Genomic DNA, 17,167 nt, shown 5'->3' on the forward strand with positions numbered 1-17,167 from the left:
CTTAAACAGACAAAACCCAAGACCCAAGCTGAAGATGATACCTATTAGTAGGCACCTATGAGTCTTTCTACAGCCTTTGGCATTAACACCTGGGAGATACACAAGCAGGGATGGTGGTTCAGCAGGCTAAGCCACCCTGCAGCAGAGGGCCTGTTCACATCCCAACAATCTCACTTGCTAATGCAGCCACTTGCTAATGCATATGGCAAGGCAAAGGATGATGACCCAAGCGTAAGGGTCCCTGTCACCCACACAGGAGACCCAGATGGAGTTCCTGGATTCAGTTTTGCCCAGCACTGGCTGTTAGGGGCAACTGGGGTTGGGATTAGTACACAGTAGGAACTCTATCTCACTCACTCACTCTCACTCGACCTCTCAAATAAAGTAAGAAAAATAAGACATACTTCACAGCATCTTGGCAACATAACATCTTACAGGAGCACAAACCCAACCAAGTGTACAGCGAGTTGCAGATGACTGGTACGAAGTTAAGACACTGACTGAGGCCCCTGCTATCCAGGTGCGTGGCTCCACTTCCGATTCCAGATTCCTGCTAATTGACGCTCAGGGAATCAGCAGATGATGGCTCACGCAGTTAGGACCCCAGGACGCCGGCGTTGTGATATAACCTCCTGTGACACTGGCTTCTCATAGGACACTGGCTTGTGTCCAAGTGCTTCGGCCCCTGCCACGTGCGTTGGAAAACCAGACGAAGCTCCTGGCTTCTAATGACAACCCGCTCAGCCTCAACTATTGCAGCCACTGGAGGAGCAGACTGGCGGATGGAAGATCTCTCTCTCTCTCTCTCTCTCTCTCTCTCTCTCTCTCTGTAACGCTTTCAAATAAGTAAAGTCTTAAAAACAAGTGTCATTGGACATATTCCTTGGCTTCGAGCTTCAGCTTGGCCCAGCCCCAGTTGTTGAAGACATCAAAGAGAGAGCCAGTGGTATAGAGTTCTCCGTCTCTCTCTTTCACATAAGTCAGTAAATGTTTTTCTTAAAGGCATAGTGATAATGCTCTTTCTTAACTTTCCTTTTAGACTTCGTATAAATTGTTCTTAGACTACTGTGAGCTAGTCATACAACCCTTCAAATGTCTTAGTTTTAAAGCTATTTTTATTGGAAATCTCTCAGATTTACAGAGACAAGGAGAGTCAGAGAGAAAGACCTTCTGTCCACAGATCCACTCCCCAAATGACCACAATGGCTGGAGCTGAACTGACCTGAAGCCAGGAGCCAGGAGCTTCTACTAGGTCTCCTATGTGATTACAGGGAGGGGCCCAAGGTCTTGGGCCATCTTCTACTGCTTTTCCCGGGTCATAAGCACAGAGCTGGACTGGAAGATGAACAGCCAGGACAGAAGCAGGCGCCCGTAATGTGGGACGCTAGCACTAGGAGGTAGAGGATGAACTTGTTCAACCACTGAACCAACTCCCAAATTTTTCAATGTTATAAAAAGAAGATATACATGGGGCCAATGCTGTAGCATAGCAGTGCAAACCTCCATATACAGTGCCAGCATCCCATATGAGGCCAATTCGAACCCCAGGTAGTCTACTTTCAATCCAGCTCCTTATTTTTTTAAAAAAAATAAGAAAGCCGGGCCCGGCGCGGTGGCACAAGTGGTTAAAGTCCTCGCCTTGCACGCCCGGGATCCCATATGGGCGCCAGTTCTAATCCCGGCAGCCCCGCTTCCCTTCCAGCTCCCTGCCTGTGGCCCGGGAAAGCAGTCAAGGACGGCCCAAAGCTTTGGGACCCTGCACCCGCGTGGGAGACCCGGAAGAGGCTCCTGGCTTCGGATCGGCATAGTATCGGCCGTTGCACTCACTTGGGGAGTGAATCATCGGACGGAAGACCTTCCTCTCTGTCTCTCCTCTCTGTATATCCACCTTTCCAATGAAAAAGTAATAAAAATTAAAAAAAAATTAAGAAAGTCAGATATACAGAAAGGAGGAGAGACAGAGAGGAAGATCTTCCATCCGCTGGTTCACTCGCAACAGCTGGAGCTGTGCCAATCAGAAGCCAGGAGCCTCTTTCAGGTCTCCCACGTGGGTGCAGGGTCCCAAAGCCTTGGGCCATCCTGATGGGAAGTGTGGCTGCCAGGATTAGAACCTAGCGACCATATGGGATCCCGGAGCGTTCAAGGCAAGGACTTTAACAGCTACGCTATCGCGCCGGGCCTGTAGCTCCTTATTAATAAGCCTGGGAAACCACTGGAACAAAGCCCAAGAGCTTAGGCCCCTGCACCCACGTGGGATACCTGGAGGAAATACCAGGCCCCTGGATTCAGACTGGCCCAGCTCCAGCCATTGTAGCCATCCATCAAAGGAATCCAGAGGATAGAAAATCTTCATCTCTCTCTCTCTCTCTCTCTCTCTCACTCTCTCCTTCTCGGTCTGTAAAATTTGTCTTTCAAATAAAAATAACTCTTTTATAAAAAGGCATCCATAACACCAAAATTGGATCACTTCAGGTTCACAAGGCAAATGTAGAAGAGCCTCTTTTCCAGTAATAAGAACAGAGAGAATTTAACAAAGCCCGAGAGTAATTAAGTCTAATATCACAAACCCTACTAAAATGGAATAAACAGTCTGACTAGTACAGAGAAACCCTTACACTGAAATTACAATGAATTAATTTTAAACTACTAATTGCTTTGCTTTGTTTCACCCACATTCAGACTTAATGGGATTCTCCAAAGGCACGAGAATTTCTGAAAACTAGTTTCTAGACCAGTAATTACTTTTTTTTTTTTAAAGATTTATTTATTTTTATTGAAAAGGCAGATTTGCAGAGACAGGGCGAGAAAGATCTTCCAACCACTGGTTCAGGCCCTAAATGGTCACACTGGCCCAAGCTGAGCTGACTGGAAGCCAGGAACCCGGAGTTTCTTCCAGGTCTCTCATGCTGGTGCGAGATTCCAAACATCCGGATCAACTTCCCAGGCCACCAGCAGGGAACTGGGTGGGAAGTGGAGCAGGTGGGGCATGGACTGGTGCCCCTAAGGGATGCCAGCGCTTGAAGGTGAAGGATGAGGCTGCCTGCCCCCACAAACCTCACAGTGCGCCACCTCTGGCCACCTCTGCATGGGGAGACGCAGTGCTGAGCTTCTCAGCCAAAGTGCTTGTCCTCCATTGCCAGCATGCCGAGTCTGAGAATTCCCAGCAAATGAGACCTTGGGAGCTCTCACACCACTAACTGCACCTTTGTCTCTCTTTCATCTCTTTACCTGCAGTCTACAGAAGTGCTAAAGTATGCAAAAAGAAAGAAAAAAAAACTTTAGGTTGGTGTTGTGGTGGATCAGGTAAAGTGACTCCCTTATGGGCACCGATTTGAGTCCTGGCTGTTCCACTTCTGATCCAGCTCCTTGCTGTGACTCCTGGGAAAGCAGTGGAAGACGGCCCAAATGTTGGGGCCCCTGCACAAAGCTGGGAGACCCAGATGGAGTCTCAAGCTCCTAGCTTCCTGTAGCCCAGACCCAGCCAGTGAGGCCATTAGGGCAGTGAACCAATAGATGGAAGATTTCTCTCTCCTCCCCCTCTGTAATTCTAATGTCCAAATAAATGCATAATTTTTTTATTGCATAAATCTTAAAAAAAAATGTTCTGTATCTTTAGAAAAATCTAAGATCCCGATTAAGCGTTCAGCCTGGGCGTTAGGATGCCTGTGTGCCAAGATGCTACGATGAACCTGGGCTCAGAGTGTTCTTCTCCATCTCCTGACTCCAGCTCCCTGCTAACGCAGAGCCCGGCAACCAGCAGAGACGGCTCAGAAGCCCTTGGGTACCTGCCATCCCTGGGGGAGTCCTCCCTCCCGCCAGTTCCCGCCCAGTGCCACTCCTGGCTGTCAAGGCTCTCTGAAGAATGAACCAATGGGTGGGAACTCTACCTCCCCAACAATTATTTTTTCATCTTTTTGAATTTTTGGTAAATGCTCAAGCTTCCAGAAGAAAGACTCACTCCAATCTGGTTGCCATGCTGGACTTCTTCCTCATCAAAACAACTTACCGATTTCGTTTTCCAATCTTCCTCTATTCCCTACATCAAACACTCCAGCTCAACCCCTTCTCTGTTCTCAGTGAACTCCTTGCCTCCATGCTCTCCTTCAGACAAAGCCCTTCTCTACTTCTCTCTACCCTGCCGTAAACTACTCTTTATCACACTCAGATGGGCCCGGCATGGTAGCCTAGTGGCTAAAGTCCAGGATCCCGTATGGGTGCCAAATTCATTTCCAGGATGCTCCGCTTCCCATCCAGCTCCCTGCTTATGGCCTGGGAAAGCATTAGAGGACGACCCAGAGCCTTGGGACCCTGCACCCATCTGGGAGACATGGAAGAAGTTCTTAGCTGCTGGCTTTGGATTGGCTCAGCTCCAGCTGTTGAGGCCACTTGGGGAGTGAACCAGTGGACACAAGATCTTCTCTGTCTCTCCTCCTCTCTGTATATCTGACTTTCCAATAAAAATAAATAACCCTTAAAAAAATTCAGACAAATCACATTTTTCCCATGCTTATGTTTGTGAGGGTCAAGTCACTGCCTGGAATGCCTGTATCCCAGAGTGGGAATACTCTGTATTCAACCCAGCACTTGGTAGTCCGCAGATTACAGCTTAACTACAATGGCCCGTGTCGGCCGGGCCCTAATGGGATGCCCCACTGCAGTGCCTGGCTCTCGGCTGTCAGCCCCGGCTGTTACTGTGCACGTGTGGAAGTAAACCAGCAGATGGAATACATCTTTCTCCCTTTCCCCTTTCTCTGCATCACCCTGCCTTTTAATAACTAAATAAATCAATATTACTGCTTCCATTGCAGCCACCAGCTTGCTACAGTGGGCTCCAGGGCCCGGGGACTTTGTGCCAGCAGCTGGTGGAATGAGCCTGAGGAATCACACAGGTGCCTGGGTCCTTGTATGGATGGACAAGCAGGGTGCGAGGCAAGTAAGGTCTCGGGCTGGCGTGCTGACGTGGTGTGCTGATAGATCAGGCTGGGAGACTCGTGCGCCTGCTTGGGTCCCAGGTCAGCACCTGCACCAGAGGACTAGGCCTGGGGATCCATACATGCATGCACTTGGATCCCAAGTGGGCAGGTTGGGCTCCAGGCCAACATGTCTCCCTGCTGGAAGAAGACCAAGCTGGGGAGCCCATGTGTTCCAGGCACAAGGGCTGTGGATCGCTCAGGGAAGTGAGTATGGGATGTGTGGAAGGGGGGACCACAACGGGGGGACATTGCAGGTAAGTAACGATTTCTAGGGCACTTCCACCAACAAGGCCACTGTACTCGCAGGTAAGCAAGGAGGCTGAGACTGAGCAGTTTTGACAGGGGAGAATGGAGGACCTTTCTGAGTCAGACCAATGCACATGCTCACATGGGAGACCCAAGCTGGGCTAGCTAGCACTGCCCACTGCCTGCTGGCGCATGCTACAGCTAGGGCTGGAAAGCCTAACTGGCAGAGCTAGACCACAGTACCAGCCAGTGAGCATCAGGACAGGGGATGGGCCATGTTAGGCTGAGTCATGACACTAACCAACAAAAGAGAGAACTGGGTCTGGGGGGGTGGATTCTGTGTGTGGGGGAGGTGTGGGCTCACCCCCGTAGGATTGCAATATCTGCTGGTTTGCTCAAGAGCTGGAAGTGGTGATGGGTTAAACTAGATATAACCATGGAATTCACCAACAGGGTTGGGAACAGGCCAGGCTGGTTCAGGCTGCAGTATCTGTAGGTACACTCAAGAATTGGGTGTGGGGCGGGGCTGGGCCACAACATCCACCAGCACACACAAAGGCCAAGAGTGGAGCGGGTCTGGTTGGGGAACTGGGGGAATCTCCCTGGTGGGCTATAGCTCCTGCTGGTGAGCACATGAATCAGGGCTGAGTGTTGGTCAGGCCAGGCACAGCTGTTCCGCTTACTGGTAGGTGTTTGGGTTGGATGGGGGGTGGGGGAGGGAGGGCTGCAGGTTAAACCATAGCACACTAGCATGTTCAGGAGCCAGAATGCAGTGCAGGTCACACAGGGCCAAGCAGTCACACCCACTAGACTACATGAGAGCCAGGAATGGGGCAAGAAGGGCCATGGCTAGGCTACAGCACCCACCAGCCAGTTAGGAATGGGAGTGGGCCCAGGGCAGGCCGGGCTGCAGCATCCAATGGCACCAGGTCAAGTTAGGGGATAGGCTGTGCCGAGCAGGGTCAGAACAACCATGAGCATGTACAAGATCTGTGGCTAGGAGCAGGCCTGGTTGGGGAGCTAAGAGGACAGCCTGGTTAGGCTGCAATTCCTACTGCTGTGCATGAGAGCTGGAATAGAGGTGGTGATCGGAGCTGGGCGTGGCTGCAGTGTTCCTCGGCATGGGTGTAGACTGGGTCTGGGGTGTGTCAGATGGGGCTAGACTCTAGCACCTGCTGGTGCTCATAAGAGCCAGAGTGGGTGTAGCACAGTCTAGGCTAGTTCTCAACACTTGTTGAACCACATAATAGCCAGGGCTGGGGGTAGCCAGGTAGGGTTGGGTTGTAGCACCCAAAGGTGAGAGCTGAAATGGGTGTGGGCTCATCAGAACAGGTGGCTGGGCCAAGAGCCCACCTGTGTGCTTGAGGTGAGCTGACAGAGGACCTTGGAGAACCCCTCTGTCACAATGCAGTCCCTGATGCTAAGCGCAAGCACCAAGGCTGGGAGCAACCCATACCAGGCCAGATTATAATACCTGCTGGCATACATGTGGGTCAGGCCTGGGGGCGGGCCAGGCTGGGCCAGTTTAGAGCATCCACTAGCAGATGCGAGAACCAGAAGAGGATGCAGGACAGAACTGGCCACAACAACAGCCAGTTCACATTAGGGCCAAGACTGGGGACTGGCTGGTCCAGGCTAGGCTGCAGCACCCACCAGCATGAACTGGAAATCGGGGGCAGGTTGGGCTTGGCCAGGCTACAGTACCTGCCGGCAAATGCCAAAGTGAGGTGGGCCACACCAGACCAGGCCGTTGCATCCACCAGCACATGCAAGACCCTGAGGAGGTACCCTGAGTGAGCCGGGGAAAGGGGATTGTGGGGGCTCTCTTGCTGCGACACTGCTCCCACTGGTGAACATGACAACCAGGACTTCCCCCACTTCCTCTAGATACAGGAAGAAAGAAAAAAATAGGAAGCAATTATCTCATGTACTTCCCCCATTCCTCAAAAACTTTCATCAAACCTGTGGTCCACATGAGCATGTATCCTCCTCAACCATGTACACATAAGCAAAAGGAAACTCAGTTTATTTTTAAAAATAAAATTAAATAGAGCTATAAAAGAGACAAGTCATGCTGTGGTTTGTTGCAGTGGTGCAGTGGGTTAAGCCGATGCCTGCGACACTGGCATTCTTCTGAACTCCAGTTCAAGTCCTGGCTGCTCTACATCGGATCCAGTTCCCTGTTTGTTACTGTTATTTTCTAAAGATTTATTTGTTTATTTGAATTGAAAATCCCAGAAATACAAAGAAAAGGAGAGAGAGAGAAGGATCTTACGTTCGTTGGTTCACTTCCCAAGTGGCTGCAATACCTGGAGCTGAGCCAATCTGAAGCCAGGAGCCCAGAGCCTCTTTCAGAGTTTCCCATGGAGGTGCAGGGTCCCAAGGCTCTGGGCCGTCCTCGACTGCCTTCCCAGGCCACAAGCAGGGAGCTGGATGGGAAGTGGAGCTGCCAGGACACAAAGTAGATCCCATATGGGATCCTGGTGCATACAAGGCGAGAACTTCAGCGACTAGGCTGTCACACCGGGCCCCCAGCTCCCTGTTACTGCACCTATTTGGGGAGTGAACCAGTAGATGGAAGATCTCACTCCCTCCCTTTCTCTCCTTTACAAAAAAATATTTCAGACACAGAGAGACAGACAGGAGTCTATAACTTCTTGGTGCCTAAAAAATGAAAACCCAGTCACCATAGAAAAACACTATGCTCTGGCGCCCCCTGCTGGCCGCTGCAAAAAACGCTCATCACTCGGGCTGGTTCTGTAGCACACTGCAGAACGCTGGTTCTAGTCCCGGCTGCTCCACTTCACATCCAGCTCCTTGCTCGTGGCCTGGGAATGCAGTCGAGGATGGCCCAAAGCCTTGGGACCCTGCACCCACGTGGGAGACCTGGAACTGCTCCTGGCTCCTGGCTCCTGGCTTTGGATCAGCTCAGCTCCAGCTGTTGCGCTCGCTTGGGGAGTGAATCAGCAGATGGAAGTTCTTCCTCTCTGCCTCTCCTCCTCTCTGTATAACTGACTTTCCAACAAAAACAAAATAAGTCTTTTCTTTAAAAAAAAAAAAAGCTTTCTAAAATAAATGAATAAAGAAAAGCATCTAGTAAAGAACCAAATTTTCCGTGCCGCTTGAGCCACTCCTGTCTTTGTATCCTGAGTTCCACTCCCCAGGAATGAGACCCAGGCCCTGGCCTGTTACACGGCGCTGACGCTGCTCCCCTAACTCACTGTCCTTAGGCCTGCACATCTCTGTTAAGCATTCCTGACCTACACCAGCAGAGGGCGCCAGACCTCTGGGGACGCCACATTATGTGCTTCAATGACCACCTGTTACACCAACGTGACTGTGACCATCTGTCGCCCTAACGCATGAGCGCCTTTAAGTCAATGGCTGGTTTTTATTGATTCCTACATGCTCCCTGCCTAACACCCCAAGAGGTGTTTGATACATTTTGTTGACAGAAGAAATTAAAAAGAACGATAGCCCAGCGCAGGTGGCCTAGCCGCTAAAGTCCTCGCCTTGAAAGCGCCGGGATCCCATATGGGCGCCGGTTCCAATCCCGGCAGCTCCACTTCACATCCAGCTCCCTGCTCGTGGCCTGGGAAAGCAGTCGAGGACAGCCCAGAGCCTTGGGACCCTGCACCCGCATGGGAGACCCACAAGAGCTCCTGGCTCCCGGCTTCAGATTGGCACAGCACCGGCCGTTGCGCTCACTTGGGGAGTGAATCATCGGACGGAAGATCTTTCTCTCTGTCTCTCCTCCTCTCTGTATATCTGACTTTGCAATAAAAATAAATCTTAATAAATAAATAAATGAATGAATAAAAACTAAATCTTAAGAAAAAAAAAGACAGAATGAGATCACAATCCCACATAAATAAAACGATGCTAACACAAACGGCCGTACCTGGTAGCTGACTGTCTTCTTGCCATCATTTCCGGTCTGAGGCAAGGTCAGAGGCCCGGACACTATCCAAACATCATCAAACCTCTCTGTCAGTTCCCGACAGTACATTTCCACTCTGAAAAGCAGGGCCAAAAAGGGCATTTGCTAACATACACATGTAGAAGAGAAAGTCACGGACCCCCAAGAACGCTACATCCAAGAAAGTCAAAATACACTTCAACATACACTCATTAGCACAAGTATCCAGGTTTTCCTCTCCTTGACTTTAGTGGCCATGCTAGAGGTGAAATTTTGTTAAGTATTGTTATGCTGTAGTTCTCTGACAAAAGTTTTTCTAAGATTTTTTGATTTTTTTATTGGAAAGGCAGATTTGCAGAGAGAAAGATCCTCCATCCGCTGGCTCACTTCCCAAGTGGCTGCGACAGCTGGAGCTGAGCCGATCTGGAGCTAGGAGTCATGGTCTCCTGCGTGGGTGCAGGGTCCCAAGGCTTTGGGTCATCCTTAACTGCCTTTCCAGGCTACCAGCAGGAAGCTGGATGGAAAATGGAGCAGCCAGTGCCTATATGGAATCCCAACTCATGCAGGGCAAGGATTTAGCCACTAAGATTTCGCACTGAGTTCTCAAATACATGTTTTTCAAGAAATGTGTATCATGGGCCCAGCGGGGTGGCCTAGCGGCTAAACTCCTCGCCTTGAGCGTGCTGGGATCCCATATGGGCGCCGGTTCTAATCCCGGCAGCTCCACTTCCCATCCAGCTCCCTGCCTGTGGCCTGGGAAAGCAGTCGAGGACGGCCCAAAGCTTTGGGACCCTGCACCCGTGTGGGAGACCTGGAAGAAGTTCCTGGCTCCTGGCTTTGGGTCGGCATAGCATCGGCCGTTGCGCTCACTTGGGGAGTGAATCATCGGACGGAAGATCTTCCTCTCTGTCTCTCCTCCTCTCTGTATATCTGACTTTCCAATTAAAAAAAGCAAATCTTAAAAAAAAAAAAAGAAAGAAACATTGGAATATAGAAACAGTTTCCTCTGGACACACTGTTAGAAATATCTACTAGTGTCTCTCAAGACTTGACTCTGCAGAGCAGTAAATGAGATTTTAAAAAAAAGGCTTTTTGATCTCTGAGGTTTATTTTCCCATTAAAATAACTATGTTCCAGGTGTCCGGCAGCGTGGTCTAGTGGCTAAAGTCCTCACCTTCAATGTGTCGGCACGCCATATGGGCGCCGGTTCTAATCCCGGCAGCCCTGCTTCCCCTCCAGCTCCCTGCTTGTGGCCTGGGAAAGCAGTCGAGAATGGCCAAAGCCTTGGGACCCTGCACCCGTGTGGGAGACCCGGAAGAAGTTCCTGACTCTTGGCTTCAGATCGGCATAGCTCCCGCTGTTGTGGCCGCTGGGGAGTGAATCATCAGATGGAAAATCTTCCTTTCTGTCTCTCCTCCTTTCTGTATATCTGACTTTCCAATAAAAAATAAAATTTTAAAAAGACAATGCTCCAAACACAGAGAAGCAAACAACCCAGAGAACTTACCTTCAATGGGGCAGACCCAGGACACAGACCCGACAGCCACCCTCCACAGAGCCCCCCACCTGTTTACGCAGACACCCACCTGTTCCAAAATCCAGAATTGTTATCAAAATCCTGAGGTACAATATTGGAGAGATAAAAGGTTTCTGCCATGGCTTTCTGTCAAAAGAAATTAAAAAAAAAAAATGTTACGTACATGGCCTTGCCTTCCCACTTTCCAGCCATTGCACAAAGCAGACACAGGAAAGCCTGCTGCTTGCTCACGTGAGCTCTGGGCAACCACGCTGGTCAAGGACAGACCAGACAAAAAGCAGAAAGACAAGCCATTCCAGACACAGAGCTCCATGGCTCTGCGAAGTTGGAGTCAGGAAGAGAGAACAGCCGGGTGCCTCCGGCTTCACCACTCAGAGAATTCAACTCCCTTAACATCAACTCCAAGTCCTGTTGCAAGTCTTTGATAACAGTTTCTACACAGAGGTCAGCTCTCCTGAATTGTACCGACGTGGTACAGCACCCACGCTAACGTTCTGACCACCCACTCCACACTCTGACCCACGCACACAAGGGCTCTGCTTTGTCGGGAACGGTGTGGCCGAAGCCGCGGTGGCATCCTCTCCGAGCAGGGGCTCTCGGTCTTGGATGCGCAGTGAATCACCTGCACGGCTTTAGAAGCAAGATTCCAGGGAGTTTCTCACGGAGAAGAGGCACAGATCCTGGACCTCAAGGATTTCTGGAAACTTCCCCAAGCGACGATCGTGATTGCCCAAGCCTGAGATCATCTTAATGACAACGATCGCCGCCAGCTCACAGGCTGTCAACGTGGGAAAATCAGCCTAGATTCACGGAAGCGCAAGAGACACGACAACCATCGATGGCTCTTAACTGAACACCGAGTCCTAAACAAAGTAGTCAGGCACACACTTCTTTGTATAATGATACCCTCAGCATACATATAAACACCCTCACTCATGCTTCTGAGCATTCCACATAGGGATCAAGTACCAGCATATTTGCAACATTCCATTGATGGTTTAAAACCTACTGAGGGCCCAGTGCAGTGGCCTAGCGGCTAAAGTCCTCTCTTTGAACACATCGGGATCCCATATGGGCGCCAGTTCTAATCCCAGCAGCTCCACTTCCCATCCAACCCACCCAGCTCCCTGCTTGTGGCCTGGGAAAGCAGAAGCAGTCGAGGACGGCCCAAAGCCTTGGGACCCTGCACCCACAATGGGAGACCTGGAAGAAGCTCCTGGCTCCTGGCTTTGGATTGGCTCAGCTCCAGCCATTGCGGTCGCTTGGGGATTGAATCACTGGACAGAAGATCTTCCTCCCTGTCTCTCCTCCTCTCTGTATATCTGCTTTTCCAATAAAAGTAAATAAATCTTTTTTTTTAATAAAAAAGAAAAAGAATAAGTGAGCAGCTCAGCTTCGGGTTCCAGCGGCTTTACACTCCAAGTCCCTCTTGCTTGGCCCTTGGTCTTGCCCATTGGCCTATTTGAAACCATCTCAGGCTGTAAAGTGTGCTTGCTGGCTCTCCAAGTCTCGTGGGACAAAGCATAAGCCCTGTCTGCCCGCCCCTCCGCAGAAGACCCCGCCCCTCCGCAGAAGACCCCACCCCTTCCCCCCCGAAGATCCCTACACTGGAAAACTTGTTGTCTCCTGCGGGCGCCATGTGTCCTCGGGACCACCCACTTCCGATGTAGTCCTCGTTGGAGGCTCCGAAGGCTGGAGGGATGCTGGGGTCAGGCCTGAATTTACAGTGCTTTCTGTCGGCGTCACCTGGGGGCAGATACACAAAGCAGTAAGCTGTGGGTGGACCCTTGGCCGTGCTGGCCACACAGATCGCTCAGTTCCTGGGGCAGTTCACACACTGCGCCTGAACTGACGCAGACTAGTCCCTAGCTCCACCCAGAAATTCAATTTCCAGGATCTTTGCATAGCACGTGGGGGGAGGAGAAATCTCCACGTGGACTTGTTTTCTGATACTTCCACAATGGCCTGCCAGAGAGAACATCCACAAATTCTAACGCTGCATGCTGTACTGTCCATAGGTCAAATCTCACCAAGCTCCAAAAAGGATCAGGCTAGGACTGCTGCTAACAACAACAACAACAAAAAAAGTAGAACCTGGCGATTGGCAAAGTGAGGGCTCCCGAGCTCATTTTGCTCAGATAAAAAATGAAGTCCGTTGGCCAGGGTGCAAGGACGTGGCTTCCTAAAGCACCCAAACTGGGAATCTTCAGCAAACCTGGGAATGCCCACACCATCAGAGCCACTCCCCTGCGTGCCTGGTACTGACTGCCCGGCAAAACCGATGATGGAGATTTCTCAAGGCCTGAGAAAACGCGCCAGGGGAGGGCCACTTGCAAGCACCCCAGGGACCAAGGTCCCCTGAATGATTCCCCACCCACGCTTGTCTACCCCGCTCGACTATCAGAGTGTGGCTTCTCTCATCTTCCCTTCCGACCTCCTCTGCTCAGGAAGAAAACCAGCTCCCAGGCAGGCCCTACTGGTTAGTCCTGTTCGCTCTAAGAATGCAGAAACCCACTGGGGTTCCCAGTTAATGCAGAGAGGGTCTCTCCTACAGGGAGAGCCTGAGTCTTTCGTTTAACCCTCCTTACACCGCAAGACTAAGGCATCCAGAACAAATGAGCCAGTTTGCAAGAACCAGCCCTACCTCTCCTGATTCTGGTTTCCCCGAAGAACTGGCCTGGCAACTCTCCACTATCCTGTCATCGCTCCATTTTTTTTTTTTTCCAAGTGACTTTTAAAAATACACTTTTTAACAACTGCTAGTAACAGTCCTTGGGGTCTCCAGCAGGAGAGTCAGTGTGTCGTGACTAAAAACAGAAACTTCCTTACATCAAAACCAAGTAAAACACACGCCCTGTTTCTGGTTCTCAAGGAGTGCTAATTGGCTCTGTTTTATGACCATAAAATTACAGAGCTCACAGGAGCTAGAATGTGATGTGTGCTGTTGCTCTTACATGCTTCTGGAAATGAGGCATTAAAAGCAGGATGAAGGCAGGGAAGTTGAAATCCACTGTACCTTAAGACCATTTTTCTGTTTAAAAAATTTATAAGGCTTAAGACGAAACCAGATTTTTTTCTCTTGACATATTTAACTGCTACAACAGAATTATCACCTCTGCAGGCTCCTTCCCCCCTTTTTAAAAGATTCATGTATTTTTATTGGAAAGGCAGATTTACAGAGAAGGGACAGAAAGATCTTCCATCTGCGGTTCACTCCTCAAGTGATCACACCACAATGGCCAGAGTTAAGCCAATCCAAAGCCAGGAGCCAGGAGCCTCTTTTGTGTCTCCCATGTGGGTGCAAGGTCTCAAGGTCCTGGGCCATTTATTACAGCATTACAGGGTGAGGAGGACAGAAAAAGAGCGAGCTGTCATATCCTGCTCACTCCCCGAATGCCCACAGTGTCTGGAGCTGAGCTGAACTGAGCTGAAGCCAGGAACCAGGAAACTCTTCTGGGCCTCCCATGAGGGTACAGGGACCCAAGGCCTTGGGCCATCTTCTGTTGCTTTCCCAAGCGCATTAGCAGGGAGCTGGATGGGAAGTGGAGCAGAGGTGGGACTCAAGCCAGCACCTGGCTTAACTGGAACCAGCAGCTGCTTGAATCACCGCAGGCTTAACACAGTGTGCACACAGCCAGCACCAGTTTCCCTTTAACAGCCAGTACATACTGAGCCTCCTCTACTCTGCTGCTCTCACACGGTCGGAAAAGGCACACACTAATTTCAACATCAGCAGCTTCAGATTCACAGATGAAACACACAGTTTCAAAAGCGAACAAATATGTGGACTATACATCAAACTGCAGCCAAGTAACAAAGGTCCCTAGCATCGCCTATGGGTGTCGGCGCATGTCTCAACTATTCCACTTCCCATCCAGCTCTCTGCTTCTGGCCTGGGAAAGCAGTCGAGGACGGCCCAAAGCTTTGGGACCCTGCACCCATGTGGGAGACCCGGAAGAGGTTCCTGGTTCCCGGCTTCGGATCAGCCTCCGTTGTGGTCACTTGGGGAGTGAATCATTGGATGGAAGATCTTCCTCTCTGTCTCTCCTCCTCCTCTCTGTATATCTGACTTTGTAATAAGAATAAGAATAAGAATAAATGAAGAGATTTTTAAAAAAAAAAAAGAAGAAAAGAAAAAGGGAAACTGGAATAAAATAACCATAGCAACATCTGAGACCTATGCTATACATACAAACAGAAAGGATATCTCCCACTTAAAATGGGTAAAGAGAGCCCAGGGTTATGGCTCAATGCTTAAATCATTCCCTTGTATACCCTGGGTCCCCTATGGGCACCGGTTTGTGTCCCGGCTGCTCTACTTCTGTCCAGCTCCCTGCTTGTGGCCTAGGAAAGCAACAGAGGATGACCCAAAGCCTTGGGACCCTGCACCCATGTGGGAGGCCTGGACAAAGCTCCTGGCTTTGGATTGGCTCAGCTCCAGCTGCTGAGGCCATGTGGGGAGTAAACCAGTGGATGGAAGATCTGTCTCTCTCTCTCTCTCCGTAAATCTGATCTGCCTTTCCAATCAAAATAAAAATGTTTTAAATCTTTAAAAAAGAAAATGAGTAAAGAATGAACTGCAAAGAATAAGTCACAAAATGCAACCTTCATTGATAACTAATAAATAGAAATAAAAACATCAGTTTTTAACTGGAAACTTGGGGACCAAATCTCTCTTTTTCTCTCTGTCTCCCTCTTGGAACACAGATTTTCAAATAAACAAATCCTACAAAAAATAAAAAACAAAATAAGCCACACCAATATTTCCCACATGCACTGTGCTATATATAAAAAAAAATGTTGAAAATATGATCAGTGGATCTAATCTCCTTGTCCTAAACTTGGAAATGTTTTCCGTCGATGCCTTGAGATCATCTTGCCAATCACCTACCTATTATCTTGTTTCTGGATATATGTTCGAGAACCCATCTGGGCACTCTCTTCGCTTGATCGTAGGACAAGGCGTGATTAGTGTAACACCTGGTCTCCGTCCCGGCGTCTGGGAACCCAAAGCGGCCCAACACAGCCTTTTCTGTAGATCCTAAAAATGAAAAGGAGAGTGAAGGAAAAAAAAGCAACAGTGAACGACTCTCACTGAGGTTATCATGAAAGGCGGAAGAGGCTGTGGTTCATCGGGGACTAGCTCCAAAGTCTAACAGAAGATCTCACTTCTGCAACTGCTTATCACAAAATAAAAAAAAAAACAAACCTTGTTTCTAAGCAGGACCAGTTGTGTCACGAGAGCAAGATGAGCTGCAGCTGCCATATTCTTTTTTTGTTGTTAAGATTCATTTATTTTTATTGGAAAGCCAAGTTCGCGGGGAGAAGGACAGACAGAAAGATCTTCCACCCACTGGTTCACTCCACAAATAGTCGCAATGGCCAGAGCTGAGCTCAGGAGCCAGGAGCCTCCTCTCCCACGTGGGTACAGGGGCCCAAGAACTTCTTTCACTTTTCAAAAGGCCATCACTGGGGCGAGTGCTGCATCCCATACGGACACTGATTCAAGTCCCAGCAGCTCCATTTCCCATCCAGCTCCCTGCTAACGTGCATTGAGAATGCAGCGGAAGCTGGTCCAAGTGCTTGGGCCCCTGCACCCACACGGGGGACGCACGGAAGAAGGTTCTGGCTTTGGAGCAGCTCAGATGCGGCCACTGCTGGGAGCTAAGGAAGATCTTTCTGTCTATTCCTCTCTCGCTGTAACTGTGCCTTTCCAAAAAAAAAAAAGGGTCTCAATCGATTTTACAAATCAAAGCCATCATCACCAACACTCCTGGAACGCAGTCCCAGGGTTGCGAGCTGCAACAGGCCCTGGGAGCACAGGTCTTGGCTGTCCTGGGGGAGAAGCAGGCGTGCACTGCATGTCAGCACGGTGCTCCAGCGTTGTCCCTCAGGTGCCCCGCGACAGCCAGCACTCACTAGCTAACCTGCGGAGACGCCAGGTGCCAAGTCCGGGCGGAGCCGCCGAGCTGGGCAGGGGCGCGGCTGCTGGAAGCTGATACCCGGAGGGCGCCCATGCCAGCTGGATGCCCGCCGGGACGGTCAGGTCCAGGATGCCCACACTCACCGTCCGGCTCCCTCCCCGCCCAGGCGGCTTCGGCGTCCTGACCCCGGAACAGCTGCAGGGCCGTGAGCCCGCCACCCGCGGCGCCCACGGCAGCCCCGACCATGAAGCCCCTCAGGAAGACCCGGGAACCTTTGAGGCGGGAAGCAAAAGCCTTGGCAGCCATCTTTCCTGAGCACCTGCCCCTTCCCACCGCGCATGCGCACGGCGGACCCGAAGCTTGAGCGCCCATCGCTGTGGCGGGGACCGAATGCGCTTGCGCCCCGGCCGCTGTCCCTCGGGAGCGGACCTCGCACGCCCTCTGGTGGCGCCCCTTCTCCATCCCTGGTCGCGTGGGCTGGGTGATGGATGGTGGGCAAAGCAGGGCACTTCATTGTGCCTGCACAGCCCTGAACAGAAAGATGCCTGGTAGTCATACACCGAGGCTT

General features: G+C 50.6%; 1 protein-coding gene across 2 annotated transcripts in view; it reads right to left on the minus strand.

Annotated features, from left to right (window-relative positions):
* Nucleotides 1–16,905, minus strand: part of EXOG (exo/endonuclease G) — a 39,556-nt gene extending 22,651 nt beyond the window's left edge. The window contains exons 1-5 of one of the 2 annotated variants that reach the window (XM_040964818.1): nt 16,743–16,905; nt 15,567–15,716; nt 12,282–12,421; nt 10,725–10,801; nt 9,121–9,235 (exon numbers count right to left, since the gene is read on the minus strand). In XM_040964818.1, the coding sequence (XP_040820752.1) occupies nt 9,121–9,235; nt 10,725–10,801; nt 12,282–12,421; nt 15,567–15,716; nt 16,743–16,905 (645 nt within the window). The remainder of the gene's footprint in view (nt 1–9,120; nt 9,236–10,724; nt 10,802–12,281; nt 12,422–15,566; nt 15,717–16,742) is intronic. The other variant, XM_040964826.1, reaches the window with a different exon arrangement.
* Between the last annotated feature and the right edge of the window lie 262 nt (nt 16,906–17,167).

This window comes from Ochotona curzoniae, unplaced genomic scaffold (genome assembly GCF_017591425.1).
Source record: "Ochotona curzoniae isolate NIBS_2020 unplaced genomic scaffold, NIBS_Ocur_1.0 contig_1302, whole genome shotgun sequence".
Taxonomy (NCBI): domain Eukaryota; kingdom Metazoa; phylum Chordata; class Mammalia; order Lagomorpha; family Ochotonidae; genus Ochotona; species Ochotona curzoniae.